This window comes from Hordeum vulgare, chromosome 1H (genome assembly GCF_904849725.1).
Source record: "Hordeum vulgare subsp. vulgare chromosome 1H, MorexV3_pseudomolecules_assembly, whole genome shotgun sequence".
Lineage (NCBI taxonomy): Eukaryota > Viridiplantae > Streptophyta > Magnoliopsida > Poales > Poaceae > Hordeum > Hordeum vulgare.
The window spans coordinates 378,175,321-378,188,705 of record NC_058518.1 but is presented as its reverse complement, the minus strand read 5'-3'; the positions used below and the strand labels follow the sequence as shown (position 1 = coordinate 378,188,705).

At 46.7% G+C, this 13,385-nt stretch overlaps 1 protein-coding gene across 1 annotated transcript; it reads left to right on the top strand.

Moving 5' to 3' along the window:
• Positions 1 to 2,677: 2,677 nt before the first annotated feature.
• On the top strand, positions 2,678 to 4,318 carry LOC123411530 (expansin-B2-like). Its single transcript, XM_045104498.1, has 3 exons — positions 2,678 to 2,975; positions 3,118 to 3,227; positions 3,480 to 4,318. The coding sequence occupies exons 1-3, from the start codon at positions 2,798 to 2,800 to the stop codon at positions 4,005 to 4,007; spliced, it is 816 nt and encodes a 271-aa protein (XP_044960433.1). The 5' UTR covers positions 2,678 to 2,797; the 3' UTR covers positions 4,008 to 4,318.
• Positions 4,319 to 13,385: the final 9,067 nt, after the last annotated feature.

Below are 13,385 nucleotides of genomic sequence, written 5' to 3'. Positions count from 1 at the left end.
CTAATTTGCACAATCAAACCAAGGCTCTCATGCCACTTTGTTGGGGCTGGATAGCAACAATGAGCTACACAAATTCACCTACACAGCAAATATGCACACTACACAACCCCTTCACTTGTGATGAACTTTGAGTACAGCTTCAACCAACAAGTAAGCAGCGGAATAACACAAACAACATGCACATGTGACACGGGATTTAACGTGGAAAACCACCTCAAGTTGAGGAGTAAAAGACCAGGCTGTGGACCGACCAGTCCACACAATTTCACTATGAGAATGATGAATACAAAAGTCTTCTCTAGAACCTCTAGAGAGATTTACGACACACTCTCCACATTGCCAACCGACAACACCAGCAACAACCATAGAGGGAAGCTTTCACCAAAGCAGAGTACACACAGCTTCTGTCTCCTTCAGTATATTGCAAACTGCTCTTAAACCTTTGACCAAAACAACACCAAATTTGGCAGACAAGTAGACACACGAGTTCCCGAGATCCCCTCAAAATTTTAGCTCAATCGGAGACCTTTTGCCTATCCAAACTGTTCATCTCCCAAAACTAATCTGTTCTAAAACCGCAACTGTCAAAGCTGACAAAACCACTCTCAAATCTGATGCTCCATCGACCCAATCCTCAAGCGAGCTAATCAAATCAAAGTACTTAAAGTAAGGAATGAGCTCACCAAGTTTGGGGTCAATCCAAGCATGTTTGAGCCTCCAATTAGCTTGAACACTGTCTAGTGACACGCAACAAATCTGGACAGAACCTCCACTTCTTCTTCTTCCTCTCTCACACAGGTTGTGTTTTTTCTCTTGTCTGCTATCTCTCACTCTTACAATGACAGCCACCACAGGGAGGGGCGGAGAGGCTAGGGTTTTCTTTTTCTTTCCTTCCCTTGGAAGCACTATCAACTGTTGGATGAAGCGATGATCAACGGCTGACATGTATTCAACTTATGACCTGATGTTGGGCTGCCAACACACCTCCATGTGGAGGGACTTAACCCAACATTACATTCTATAAGTAGGCCAAATATAAGCCGAGCAGCCTAAGTTGGATGCAACATTCAACTTATAGTAAGCAAAGTTGAAATTGGCCATCACCGAGTATGCTTGCTACTCGGGTTTATTTGATTTTCCTAGTGTACGTAAAAGCCACTTTAGCATTATTCCCTCACGAAGCATGGCAATGCGTTAAGATAAGCGAACCGTATATCCATCGTATCAGGGCTGCACGACGTGGGGGCCTGATCTTAGAGTATCTCTAGTAGAACCCTCAAACCCTCAAACCCTTAAATATAACCGCCTTTTACAGTTTTCATCAGAAAAACTGCGTAGACTAGAACCCTTAAACCCTTAAACCCGTAAAAAAATTTAGAGGTCGAACCCTCAAACCCCTTCCCAGCCTATAGAAGTGAGGGTTGGGGGGGGGGGGGACTGCCCCCAACCCGCACTCATTTTCCCTCCTCGCGCGGGAGGCAGTTGGTTCCCCCGCGCGAGAGGAAATAGCTCGCCCGCATCTCGCCCCGCCGCCGGCCCGCGCTCCGGCCGCCGCCCCGCCGCCCCTCCGCGCTCCGGCCGCTGCCCCGCCGCCCCTCGCCCCCCCGGCCGTCGCCCCGCCGCCCCTCCGCGCCCCGCGCCCCCGTCGTGGCCTCGTCGACCCGCCGCCCCGCCGCATCTCGCCCCGCCGCCGCCCCGCGCTCCGGCAGCCGCCCCTCCGCGACTCCGCGCCCCGGCCACCGCCCCGCCGCGCCCTGGCCGCCGCCCCTCCGCACCCGCCGCCGTTCGCATCTCGCCTCGCCACATGATCCTAGAGGATGAGAGAGGGTTAAACCTCCCTTGTTTCTATGACAATGTTGGTACCCGTGTGCAACCGGAAAGAAACCCTTCTCGCATACAAGCTTTTCTTGAAGCACATCGTGAGACTGAGGATGGAACCACTCGTAGAGCACCACTGGCATTTGGATGGGCGGCGCATTGGCCCATGATGTATCTTTGTTTTACTTTTCTATGTCCTATTTGATTCGAACAATTGCTGTTATTTGCTCAAAAGTTGTTGTAATGATTTGAATGATTATTGTTTTATTCGGTGTTGTAATAATAACTAGAATGATTATTGTTTTATGTCAAATGTGATTGAATTTGTGATATGTCATATGATGAAATGTGATGAAATGTGTGATATATGAATGACAGTTTTAAGGTTTGGGGTTGGGGCAAAGACTAGAACCCTTAAACCCAACCCTTATAACGGAATTCCGTTATAAGAGTTGGGTTTGAGGATTCTAGTCTTTGCCCCTGTTTTTCAACCCTTAAAAGTGTCAAAAATGTACAATTCTCAACCCTTAAAACTGGTTTTTGTTTTAAGGGTTTGAGGGTTCTACTAGAGATGCTCTTAGGGCATAGCGATGGTCTGACTTTCTCTGCAATCAACAATTTGACTTGTGCACCCCAAATCATTAGCGGATGCTCGGTGATCACCTGCCAAGATGTGATTTTATAGTTGCGCGCGCGTAAACCGGTGCCTCTCCATTCCTCCATGATTCCCTCCGTAGCCATGTGGCCTTGCAGCTCTAAACACGCCATCACGTAGTCGTCGGGTGCAACTGCAACTTGCGCCGACTCGTCGTTCTCACCTCATTGTGCCCATTGGCCTGCCTATAAATGCCCCGGCAATGTCATCCCGTCCAGCCATCACAACACAACCCAGGAGTAGTACTACTACTCCGGACTCCGGCGAGTTCATAGTATCCTACAAGTCTAACAAGGTTCATAGACACGACCCTGTAGAGCCAATATGGCTGGCGTCTCCACCAATGCCATTGCCCTTGTGGCACTCCTCTCCGTGCTCTTCACGTCCGTCCGTTCTGCGGTCAACTACGACACCGCCATGGCTAGATCCTACAACTCCGGCTGGCTCCCCGCCAAGGCCACCTGGTACGGAGCGCCCAATGGCCCCGGTCCCGACGACAACGGTACGCCCCTACATGATCCGATGACGGCACATGTTTCCATGTCGTCGCTGTACTAATGGTTTTAACCGTCCGCATAGTCCGTGATTCCTGTAGTGCGCCAACTTATTGTTGATCCACCGTTTCTTTCTCCATGGATTTGCAGGTGGTGCTTGCGGCTTCAAGAACGTGAACCAGTACCCAATCTCCTCCATGGGGGCATGCGGTAACGAGCCTATATACGCCGACGGCGAGGGCTGTGGCATGTGCTACGAGGTACGTACTGCATTAACTGCACCATGCATGGCGCCGACACCCGACAGTTTCAGTTAAATTAGTTGATGGTGATCATTTAATTAGTTGGTCAAACTCAAACCTGACACTGGCAGCATCTCCATTTTACGATATCGGTGACTTTTAATTAGTGAGCACCCCTGCTGCCATGTGCATGCAAAGCACAATATACTCCATGGCCAAGTACGTACATCGGGACGTTGACCTTTAGTTTGTTTTTGCTCTGTGCTTCAGATTAAATGCGAGTACAACAACAACCCTTCCTGCTCCGGCCAGCCGAGGAGGATCGTCATCATCGACATGAACTACTACCCCGTGGCCAGGTACCACCTCGACCTCAGTGGCACCGCGTTCGGCTCCATGGCCAGGTACGGCCTCAACGAGCAGCTCCGCCATGCCGGCATCATCGACATGCAGTTCAGGAGGGTGCGCTGCAACTTCCCGGGTATGAAAATAACCTTCCACGTCCAGCGTGGCTCCAACCCTAACTACCTCGCGGTGCTCGTGGAGTACCTGAACGTGGACGGAACAGTGGTGCGGATGGAACTCATGCAGAACATGAACGGCCGCCCGACGGGCTACTGGCAGGACATGCGCCGCTCGTGGGGCTCCGTCTGGCGCATGGACACCAACCGCCCGCTGCAGGGGCCATTCTCCATACGCATCACCACCGACACCGGAAAGATGCTGGTGGCCAACAATGCCATCCCGGCATATTGGCAGCAGGCCAAAGCCTACTGGTCTAACATCCAGTTCTATTGATTGGCTTACCTGAGCACTTCTCCGATCGATGCCGAGTTAATCATTTTGGTGTCATCTGGAGGTTCCCTATTTACGAGGATCGAAGGATTTTAAGTTATTGCTAGGTACTACTTTCAACAGTTAATTCTCGTCGATTGTGTGTCCTGAGGAGTGAGGATGTGTGTGTGTGTGTGTGTGTGTGAAATGTAAGGAGCTAGGCAAGTGGAGTAGCATCCGTCCATGTGCTACCCCGGCCACTATCAGTTCCATACCTGATAGAGTGTGATCAAATCGAAATTATAAATTAATTCAAATGGATGAAGTTTATGACATATACAGTGTGTACATATATCATCATGTGCATTAAGTTATCAATAGCGTACATGCCCCGGTTCCTGCGCTTTCACGTTGCACGAACCATACAAAAATGCATTTGAAAATCTTTTTTTTTAAATGGTCAGCCTAGGCTGATTGATATATCATAAACAGAGAGCAGTGGGAAAAGAGACAAAGGCGATGATCCTAGGATCAAGGAAGTAAGAAGAAGAAAAGAAAAAGGAGCTGGCCCATAGGCCTAGAGAACAGCGATAATCTTACGGAGTTTTCCCGAAGGGGCTCTCTAAACATCTAATCCCAGTTTGCTTCCACGGATCAAGAGTCGCTCGGATTGTTTGGAGAACGTCATGCTCGCTGGCTTCCTTCTTATTGAAGGTACAACGGTTCCTTTCTAGCCAAATTTTCCTTAGGATCAACATTGCGATGGTCTTCAATCCCTTCCTAAAGAGGGGGGGGGGGGGCTATAGTCATGAGCATCGTCTTCTCCAACGAGTTCTGGCTGGTTACCCGAGCCATTGACTGCAAGGAGCTGCAGCCTCGCCATTGAGCTACCTCGTTCCAGATTGCTTTAGAGAAATTGCACTGCCACACCAAGTGCTCGGAACACTCCAAGTTGCGCAAGCATACTTGGCAAAAATATGAGTTCGGCCATCCTCTCTGTTGGAGTCTGTCACTGCACCAGAGGCGGTCCTGTTGAAGCAGCCACGCGAATATTTTGATCTTGGCCGTGCCCACGAGTCCCATATCACTTCCTTGAATCTAGTGTCAATTGATCTGAGAAATTGGATGCGATAGGCCGAGCTAGCTGAGTACTTGTCGGAGCTGTCAAAATCCCATCGGATTTTGTCCTTGATTCCCTCTTGCAGAATGATCAAGATGGACATTTCATTTCAAACGAAGTAGTTTGATGTGTACATTTGTCGTTGTCGGGCCCATCGGACCGGGGGTATCCAGGCTTGTCTGGCTGCAGGCCCACACACAACTCGTGTTGGGGACCATCGTGACCTATTTTCGGACTTCGTGACCAAGACCCTTGCGAGGACCCCGTCTCGCGAGGAGAACCCCGACGGACAATGTCGAGCGCCACGTCAAGCCCCGCCACGAGACGGGACCCCCCCGAGGCTGCCCTCGGGACTCTTGCAATATGCTCTAAAGGGAATAATAAATTGGTTATTATCATATTTCCTTGCTCATGATAATCATTTATTTTTCATGCTATAATTGTATTAATTGGAAACTAAAATACATGCCTAGGCCGGTACATAGACAACAAAGTGTCTCTAGTAATCCTCTACTAGACTAGCTCGTTGATCAAAGATGGTTAAGGTTTCCTAGCCATAGACATGAGTTGTCATTTAAAAACGGGATCACATCATTAGGAGAATGATGTGATGGACAAGACCCAAACCGTAAGCATGGCAGTTGATCATATGACTAAGTTTATTGATATCGCTTTCTGCATGTCAGTGTATTTGTTCCTATGACCTTGAGATCATGCAACTCCCTGGCACCAGAGGAATGTCTTGTGTGTATCAAATGCCATAACGTAACTGGGTGATTATAAAGATGTTATACACGTATCTCTGAGGGTGTCTGTTGGGTTGGCATGGATCGTGACTGGGATTTATCACTCCGTATGAGGGAGAGGTATCTCTAGGCACACTCGGTAATACAACATTACAAGAAGCTTGCAAGCAATGTAACTAAGAAGTTAGTCATAGGATCATGTATTACGGAACGAGTAAAGAGACTTGTCAGTAAGGAGATTGAACTAGGTATGGAGATACCGACGATCGAGTCTCACGCAAGTAACGTACCAGTGGATAAAGGGAACTACATATAGGATCGACTAAATCCTTGTCATCATGGTTCAACCGATAATGATATCCGTGGAATATGTGGGAACCAATATGGGCATCCAGATCCCGCTATTGGTTATTTACCAGAGAGGTGTCTCGGTCATGTCCATATGATTCTCGAACCCGTAGGGTCCGCATGCTTAACGCTCGATTGACGCTAGAGTAGTATTGGGATATGTACATTGGTGACCAAATGTTATTCGGTGTCCCGAATAAGATCTTGGATGTCACGGAGAGTTCCGGAATGGTCCGGATGTAAATATTTATATATGGGAAGTTGAAAGTGCATTATATCGACTAGAGGGGGGTGAATAGGCGGTTTTTATGAATTTGTCACTCTGGAAATTCCTTGTGAGGAAATTCCTCAGTCACGAGCTGTGTGCAGCGGAATAAGTACTCACACAAGTGTGCAAAACAGTAACAACATAGTCTTCAGAGTAAAATGAAACATTCAGTTTGCACAAGTAGCGTGTTGAGGATATGAAGGTGAAGAACAAGTGAAGTGAGGAATTTGGGGTACGAAAATTGTGAAAGTCTTCATCCAAATTCTTCAAACAGCAACGATCAAAGTCATCAACATACAACTGAGGAAACGAAAGGGTTGAGGAAATAGAACCGGGTGCTCGATGAAGACAATGGTTAGATGACCCAGTTCCAACTGTTGTGTCAGTCGTACTTCTGCTTTGGAGCGGCTTTTCATTTAAAACAAAGGACACACAGTCCTTACTGTATTCTCCTTGAGCTAAGGACACACAGTCCACGCCCAATACTCATGGTAAGTATTTACGGTATACTTCCAAACCCTCATAAACTTGGTCACCCAGCGATCCATAATTTACTGTCGGATGCTCTAGACCATGAAACCTCTAGAGGATGCACGGTACTCAAAGCTAACAAGTGTCGGTTCCACACAGGAACAATCTCTTCAGTGATGCTCAATTACTTTGGGGGTTTTGGGTTTTGGTTTGGGTGTTTGGTGTTTGGTGTTTTTCCTCAGTGATAATTTCCTCTCAAAGTCTTCGAGGGATGGGTTGCTCTCAAATGACAAGTGTCAGTTTCTCTCGCGGAGCACCAACCAGTGGTTATGGGGGGGCTATTTATAGCATGGGAGCAATCCCGACATGATTTGACATAATTGCCCCATTGATATGACCGTTGTCTGGATAAGGTTGGGGACAACTGGTGCGCGACGCGGCAATGGTCAAAACGTTTTAATTGTGAAAGTCCTCATGTCTGTCATGTTCCTCACTGTAGGTAACTCGCACTAGCGAAAACCTAACTCTTCAGTTAGAGCAAATTTCTCACAAACCAAAAGATCTTAGTCTCAGTTACCGAAGAATTTGACTAAACTATAAAAGATTTCCAAAGGTTTGACTCGAAGGATTTGTATGTGTAGGCTTTGAGATGAGAATCACTTGCAAACTTTTCTTTAGTTTTACCTCGACTCCCTTTAATAGTTCGGTGGTCCTATGACACAAAATACAAGAAATGAAACTATGAAAACAAAAGTCTTCACGCTTCAAAGTCCTTGCATCAATTTCTTCACAGACACAGTAATTTCCTCACTTTCAAAGTCTTCGAGGGAATACCAAAGTCTTCAGCTGAAGACATACATTTTTAGGGGTCGATATTCTTTGAATAACTCAAACTCCTTAGAGACTTATAGAGCATGTGTACACTCACAAACACATTAGTCTCTTAACCTATAAGTCTTCAATACACCACAATCACTAAGGGCCACTAGATGCACTTACGGTCTCCACCTTTTTGGTGATAGATGACAAATAGGTTAAGTTTTCAACGGGGATAATAATATGAGGTGCACGTATAGAGTTTGAGGAATATAGAGAAACTCCACGTGAAGATGTGCATATTTGAGGAATTTGCTTTGGATTGTAAATGCACATTGAGGATATATACCATGGAGATCTCCGATAACCCACAAGTATAGGGGATCAATTGTAGCCTTTCTCGATAAGTAAGAGTGTCGAACCCAACGAGGAGCTAAAGGTAGAACAAATATTTCCTCAAGTTCTATCGACCACCGATACAACTCTACACACGCTTAACGTTCGCTTTACCTAGAACAGGTATGAAACTAGAAATACTTTGTAGGCGTGATAGGCTAGGTTTGCAAGAAAATAAAGAACACGTAAATAAAAACTAGGGGCAACTAAGATAAAGAAACAACTAAGTTGGTCTTAGTAGAGATCTTTTTGTCACAAGAAGGTTATTTGTCCCTAGGCAATCGAAAACTAGACCGGTAATCATTATTGCAATTTTATATGAGGGAGAGGCATAAGCTAACATACTTTCTCTACATGGATCATATGCACTTATGATTGGAACTCTAGCAAGCAACCCACCTACTCGGGTTTATGCTTCTGTCACTCAAGCAACCCACCATAGGCAAATCATGAACACATTGCAACACCCTACAACGGGTTTATCCCGTTTGTACTTTGTTTGATATGGATTTTCTGCGAAATAAAAACATGCAACAAACAGGAACTGGCACTCGGCAGTGGATCAATATGTTAGTCCCAAAAATAGTATAAAATTTTGCCAAAAGTTTTTGAAAATTGTAGAATATTGGCATGAAACAATCAAAAATTATAGATACGACGGAGACGTATCAACATCCCCAAGCTTTATTCCTGCTCGTGCTCGACTAGGTAAATGATAAAGAAGATATTTTTTTGATGTGGAATGCTACCTAGCATAATCTTGATCATATAATCTAATCATGGCATGAATATTAAGACGCGAGTGATTTAAAGCAATAGTCTATCATTTCAAATTAAGACAGTAATAATTCAAGAATACTAATAAAGCAATCATGTCTTCTCAAAATAACATGGCTAAAAAAACTTATCCCTACAAAATCATATAGTCTGGCTCTGCTCCATCTTCGTCACACAAAGTATTTAATCATGCACAACCCCGGTTTTAGCTAAGCAATTGTTTCATACTCTAGTATTCTCAAATTTTTTCAATTTTCACGCAATACATGAGTGTGAGCCATGGATATAGCACTATAGGTGGAATAGAATATGGTGGAGGTCATGGAGCAGACAAAAAGAAGGAGATAGTCTCACATCAACTAGGCGTATCAATGGGCTATGGAGATGACCATCAATAGATATCAATGTAACTGAGTAGGGATTGCCATGCAACGGATGCACTAGAGCTATAAGTGTATGAAAGCTCAAAAATAAACTAAGTGGGTGTGTATCCAACTCGCTTGCTCACGAAGACCTAGGGCACTTTGAGGAAGCCCATCATTGGAATACAAGCCAAGTTCTATAATGAAAAATTCCCACTAGTATATGAATGTCAGTCTCTTAAACATATTTATTATTATTATTTCAGGAGCTTATCATGAATAAATTCAAGATAACCTGGGGGCTAATGTCGGGATATACCCCGCCGAATGCGGTGACAGTTATAACCCGTCACACAGTTATGACCCGGTAGACACTTATGACCCGGCAGATAATTGTGACCCGTCACACAGTTATAACCTGGCAAACAGTTAAGCCCTGGCAAACAGTTATGACCCGTCAGACAGTCATGACCTGTCACATAGTTATGACCCGTCAGACAGTCATGTTCTAGAGACGAGTCCCTGAAGATGAGTCACGTTGTAAGACGCCCGGGACTCAGAAGCCCGCAAAGAGAAGCCTGGTTGTAAGCCGCCCGGGACTCAGAAGCCCACGAAGAGAATCCCGTGATGGAGAGTCATAATAGGTTAAGCCTAAATCCAACTTGGACTCTACATGTAACCCGCCCCCTTAGCTTATATAAGGAGGGGCGGGACACCCCGAGAGGGTCAGGTTTTTAGAGGTCTCAAGAGACATGTTAAGGTAGGGTTTAGCCATGACAAGTTCAAGTCATTAGAGATAGACAAATTAGACTCCCTCAAGATTAGAGGTAGAGATTCCGCTCCCTTGTATCGAGATCATCATCTTCATCAATGAAACACAAGCAGGACGTAGGCTTTTACCTCAATCTGAGGGGCCGAACCTGGGTAAACTCGCGTCTCTCGATTCCGACCAATCCCTCTCAAGCTACCACATAGTTGCGATGGCTTCACACCTAAGTCCCCACACGAGTACATATGCCGTGATACAAACCACGACAGCTATAGAACTGGAGTAAAAAAATATGGCCATACGCCCCTCTTGTTGGCAACAGCATGTAGATGTCGTTGTTGTTTCCCCTGAGCTCCTTCTTCATCTGGTTGTTGGATCTCATCCTCATAGATACACTAACTATCTTGGTAGTAGAGGTTGGAGTTTCTGTATTTTTCACACCTAATCTTGCTCGACCTTCCTTGATGAACTTTTGCCAGATCTCGCTGCTATCGAGACCCAACACTTCTCGCACCGCTTTGATGTGGGTGGTGATGACGCCTTCAAGCCATGTAGTGTTTTCATGAAGAAACTTGTGGACGGCCTTGACTACACCTTTTTGTTGTTCCTTGGTTTGTGTGACCATGTTGCCTAAGAATTTGATCTTCGGTAGCTCATAGCGGACACGGCTGTCTGATGTGAGATTCTCCATGATCTGCTTGCTGCTGTGACCATTAAATCAATTGTGGTTGCACTGATTCGCCAGCTCCAAGATGACGGCTCCAATGCCAATTATGAGAAACTAGTTTCTATCTCTAGTTCTCACGACCAATACGAGGATTCAACCATGGAATGAATCCAGAACTAGGGTTTATATCATGTATAACCTCTCACGGTGAATTCGGTTAGAGGTGTTCTAACCAAAGCCACATTCTTCCTTCCCAAGTCAATCAAAGACGGGAATGAGTGATTATTTGGAGTATAATGTTAAAATCCCGCTTAACACAAAGGATACCCCACCCCTCACCCTGTCATCCTTCCCCAGGGCGACTCGGGCGACGCTGACTCCTCCCAGTGCAACCACTCCCCTTTAGGGTTCTACTCCACCCCCTCCCCACCCCACCCCCCGCCGCATAAGGTATCACCTAGGCAAAGCCCTGTCAGATCTCGAGGCGGCGGGCGGGGTCTCTCAGCATAGCGCCATCCCCTGAACAGGGCTAGGGTGGTGTCCAAAGATGCAGCGCTCCCGGCGTGCATCGCCGAGCGCATATGTGGTGGTGAACGGCAGTGCTTGCGCGTTGGCGTGTGCCATTGCCTCGGTGCTCCTATTGGTCCGTGCATGGGTGGTGGTCGTGCCGGCAGAACGAGTGCGGCGGCGGCGGCTTTGTCGATGGGCTGGGGGGCTGGAGATGCAGCGGCATAGCTGTTGAGTGGATCTTTGGCGCGTTGCGGCGGGTGCTTAGTTGTGCTGTGTCTTGGATCCGCCGAGGTCTTCCTCTGGATCTAGGAATCGATGTTGGGCACCATGGCTGTTTGTGGCCTTCGGCCAAGGCTTGCTAGGTTCTTGCGGCCCCAAGAACTGGCTCTGCACAGCAATTGTTGGTCTTGTTGCTAGCCGACTAGGTGGGTCAGGGCTCCAGGCACAGCACCAGATCTGGCATCTCTAGCCGTCGAGATGGTTGTTGCTCAACAGTGAGGTGGTGGCTCGCTGCTGGGATCTAGGTTTTGCGCAGCAGGTGGAGGTTGGTGGATGCTGTTCGGGGTGGTGCTCGTGGTTGATCGGCTGATGTGGTTGGAGGCGTAAGAGACAATGTGTGGCAAAAGTTTGTCTCCGGCTATTGTCGGAGCGAGCAGCGGCTGTGTTCAATGGGTACCCATTACCCACGTACCCTGCGGGTAATAACCCTATTAGGGTAAGGGTATGGGACAAAAATTTACCCATGGATATATTAATAGGAAAATCTGAAACTCATTGGATAGAGCGGGTACGGGTATGGGATCATACAACCCATACCCACATACCCATGTACCGATATAAAATCTTTGTAAACTCAATATTATCTCTACAATCTACACTACGTCAAGAGTTTTTGAAATAAAAATGTGTGCCTATGTGTTGCTGTTTATGACTATATGACATTGTTTATAAGTATATGTTGTTGTTATAATATATTTTTTGTAAACTATGATTATAGGTTGTTGTTTATGACTATAAGTTGTTCAACTTGTTGATTTGGAAACATGGATAATTTTACCCGCAGTTACCTGTCTACCGTGTCGGGTAACTGGTATGGGAATAAATTGTACCCATTGACGGGTATGGATAAGGGTGATGGGTAAGCCCAATGGGGACGGGTAAGGGTATGGGGTGGCTCCACCCATAACTATACCCTGCGGGTGCCATCCCTAGTTGCTATCTTCTTGAAGGTGTTGCTGTGGTGAATTCCTCCTCTACCTTGTCATCCCCTGCTCCAAGGAAAACCTTAGGTCTGTACTCTTTTGGATCAGATGATGGCAACGGTTTGCGTCGTTCCCCTCTTGTGGGTATCATTTTGGGATTAGGGATCAGTTGGGGACCGGTGTTGGTTTGACGGTGGTGGTGGTGCGGCCGGTTTGGGGTCGACGGTGATTGTTCGGCGGTGTTCCTGGAGATCAGCGGCGGTGCCTTGGCATCGCGAGATGGCCATCTGTTTCCCCCTCGTGAAGGTGTCTCACCCATATTGATGGTTTGCTCAAGGCCCTCCCATGGCTGCCGATGTGGTGTGGTGAGCTGCGTGCTCTTGGTGTTGTCTTGGTTCTTCTTTTCTCATTGATGGCTCAAGATGTCTCCTCAACACTAGTAGAAAAAGGGCCTATAGCCCCGGTTCGGTTGGGCCATTAGTCCCGGTTCACGAACCGGGACAAAGAACAGGGACTAATGCTAACCCCGGTTCAGCCCCGAACCAGGGCTAATGACCATCCACGTGGCGGGGCTGGGAGCGAGGGGGGACGGGTATTAGTCCCGGTTCGTATTACGAACCGGGGCTATTTTGCTGCCCCCTATTTTCCCATTTATTTGTTTTTGGGCACTTTTTAATTCTTGTTTTGCACTAAATTGGATGGTACATACACAACAATAAAGGAACAACTATATTGCATATCATCGTCACGAATATATTACACCATCTCATTCGGCGTGCTTTGTCGAACATATTACAAAATGTAGACACGAGTTACATGCACATATATGCATCTTTTTTACACTATATCATTTCATATCAATTGCATCGACGGGCAATAGTATTCTCCCTTGACATCTAGGACCTCTGCATCTAAGAATCCGACAATTTCCTCTTAAATTGCTCATACAC

Excerpts from the sequence above, each read along its gene's own strand:
- LOC123411530 (XM_045104498.1), top strand. The coding sequence starts at position 2,798 with ATGGCTGGCGTCTCCACCAATGCCATTGCCCTTGTGGCACTCCTCTCC. Across the intron at positions 2,976-3,117 it reads CCCCGGTCCCGACGACAACG|GTGGTGCTTGCGGCTTCAAG; the intron begins GTACGCCCCTAC and ends ATGGATTTGCAG. Across the intron at positions 3,228-3,479 it reads GCTGTGGCATGTGCTACGAG|ATTAAATGCGAGTACAACAA; the intron begins GTACGTACTGCA and ends TCTGTGCTTCAG.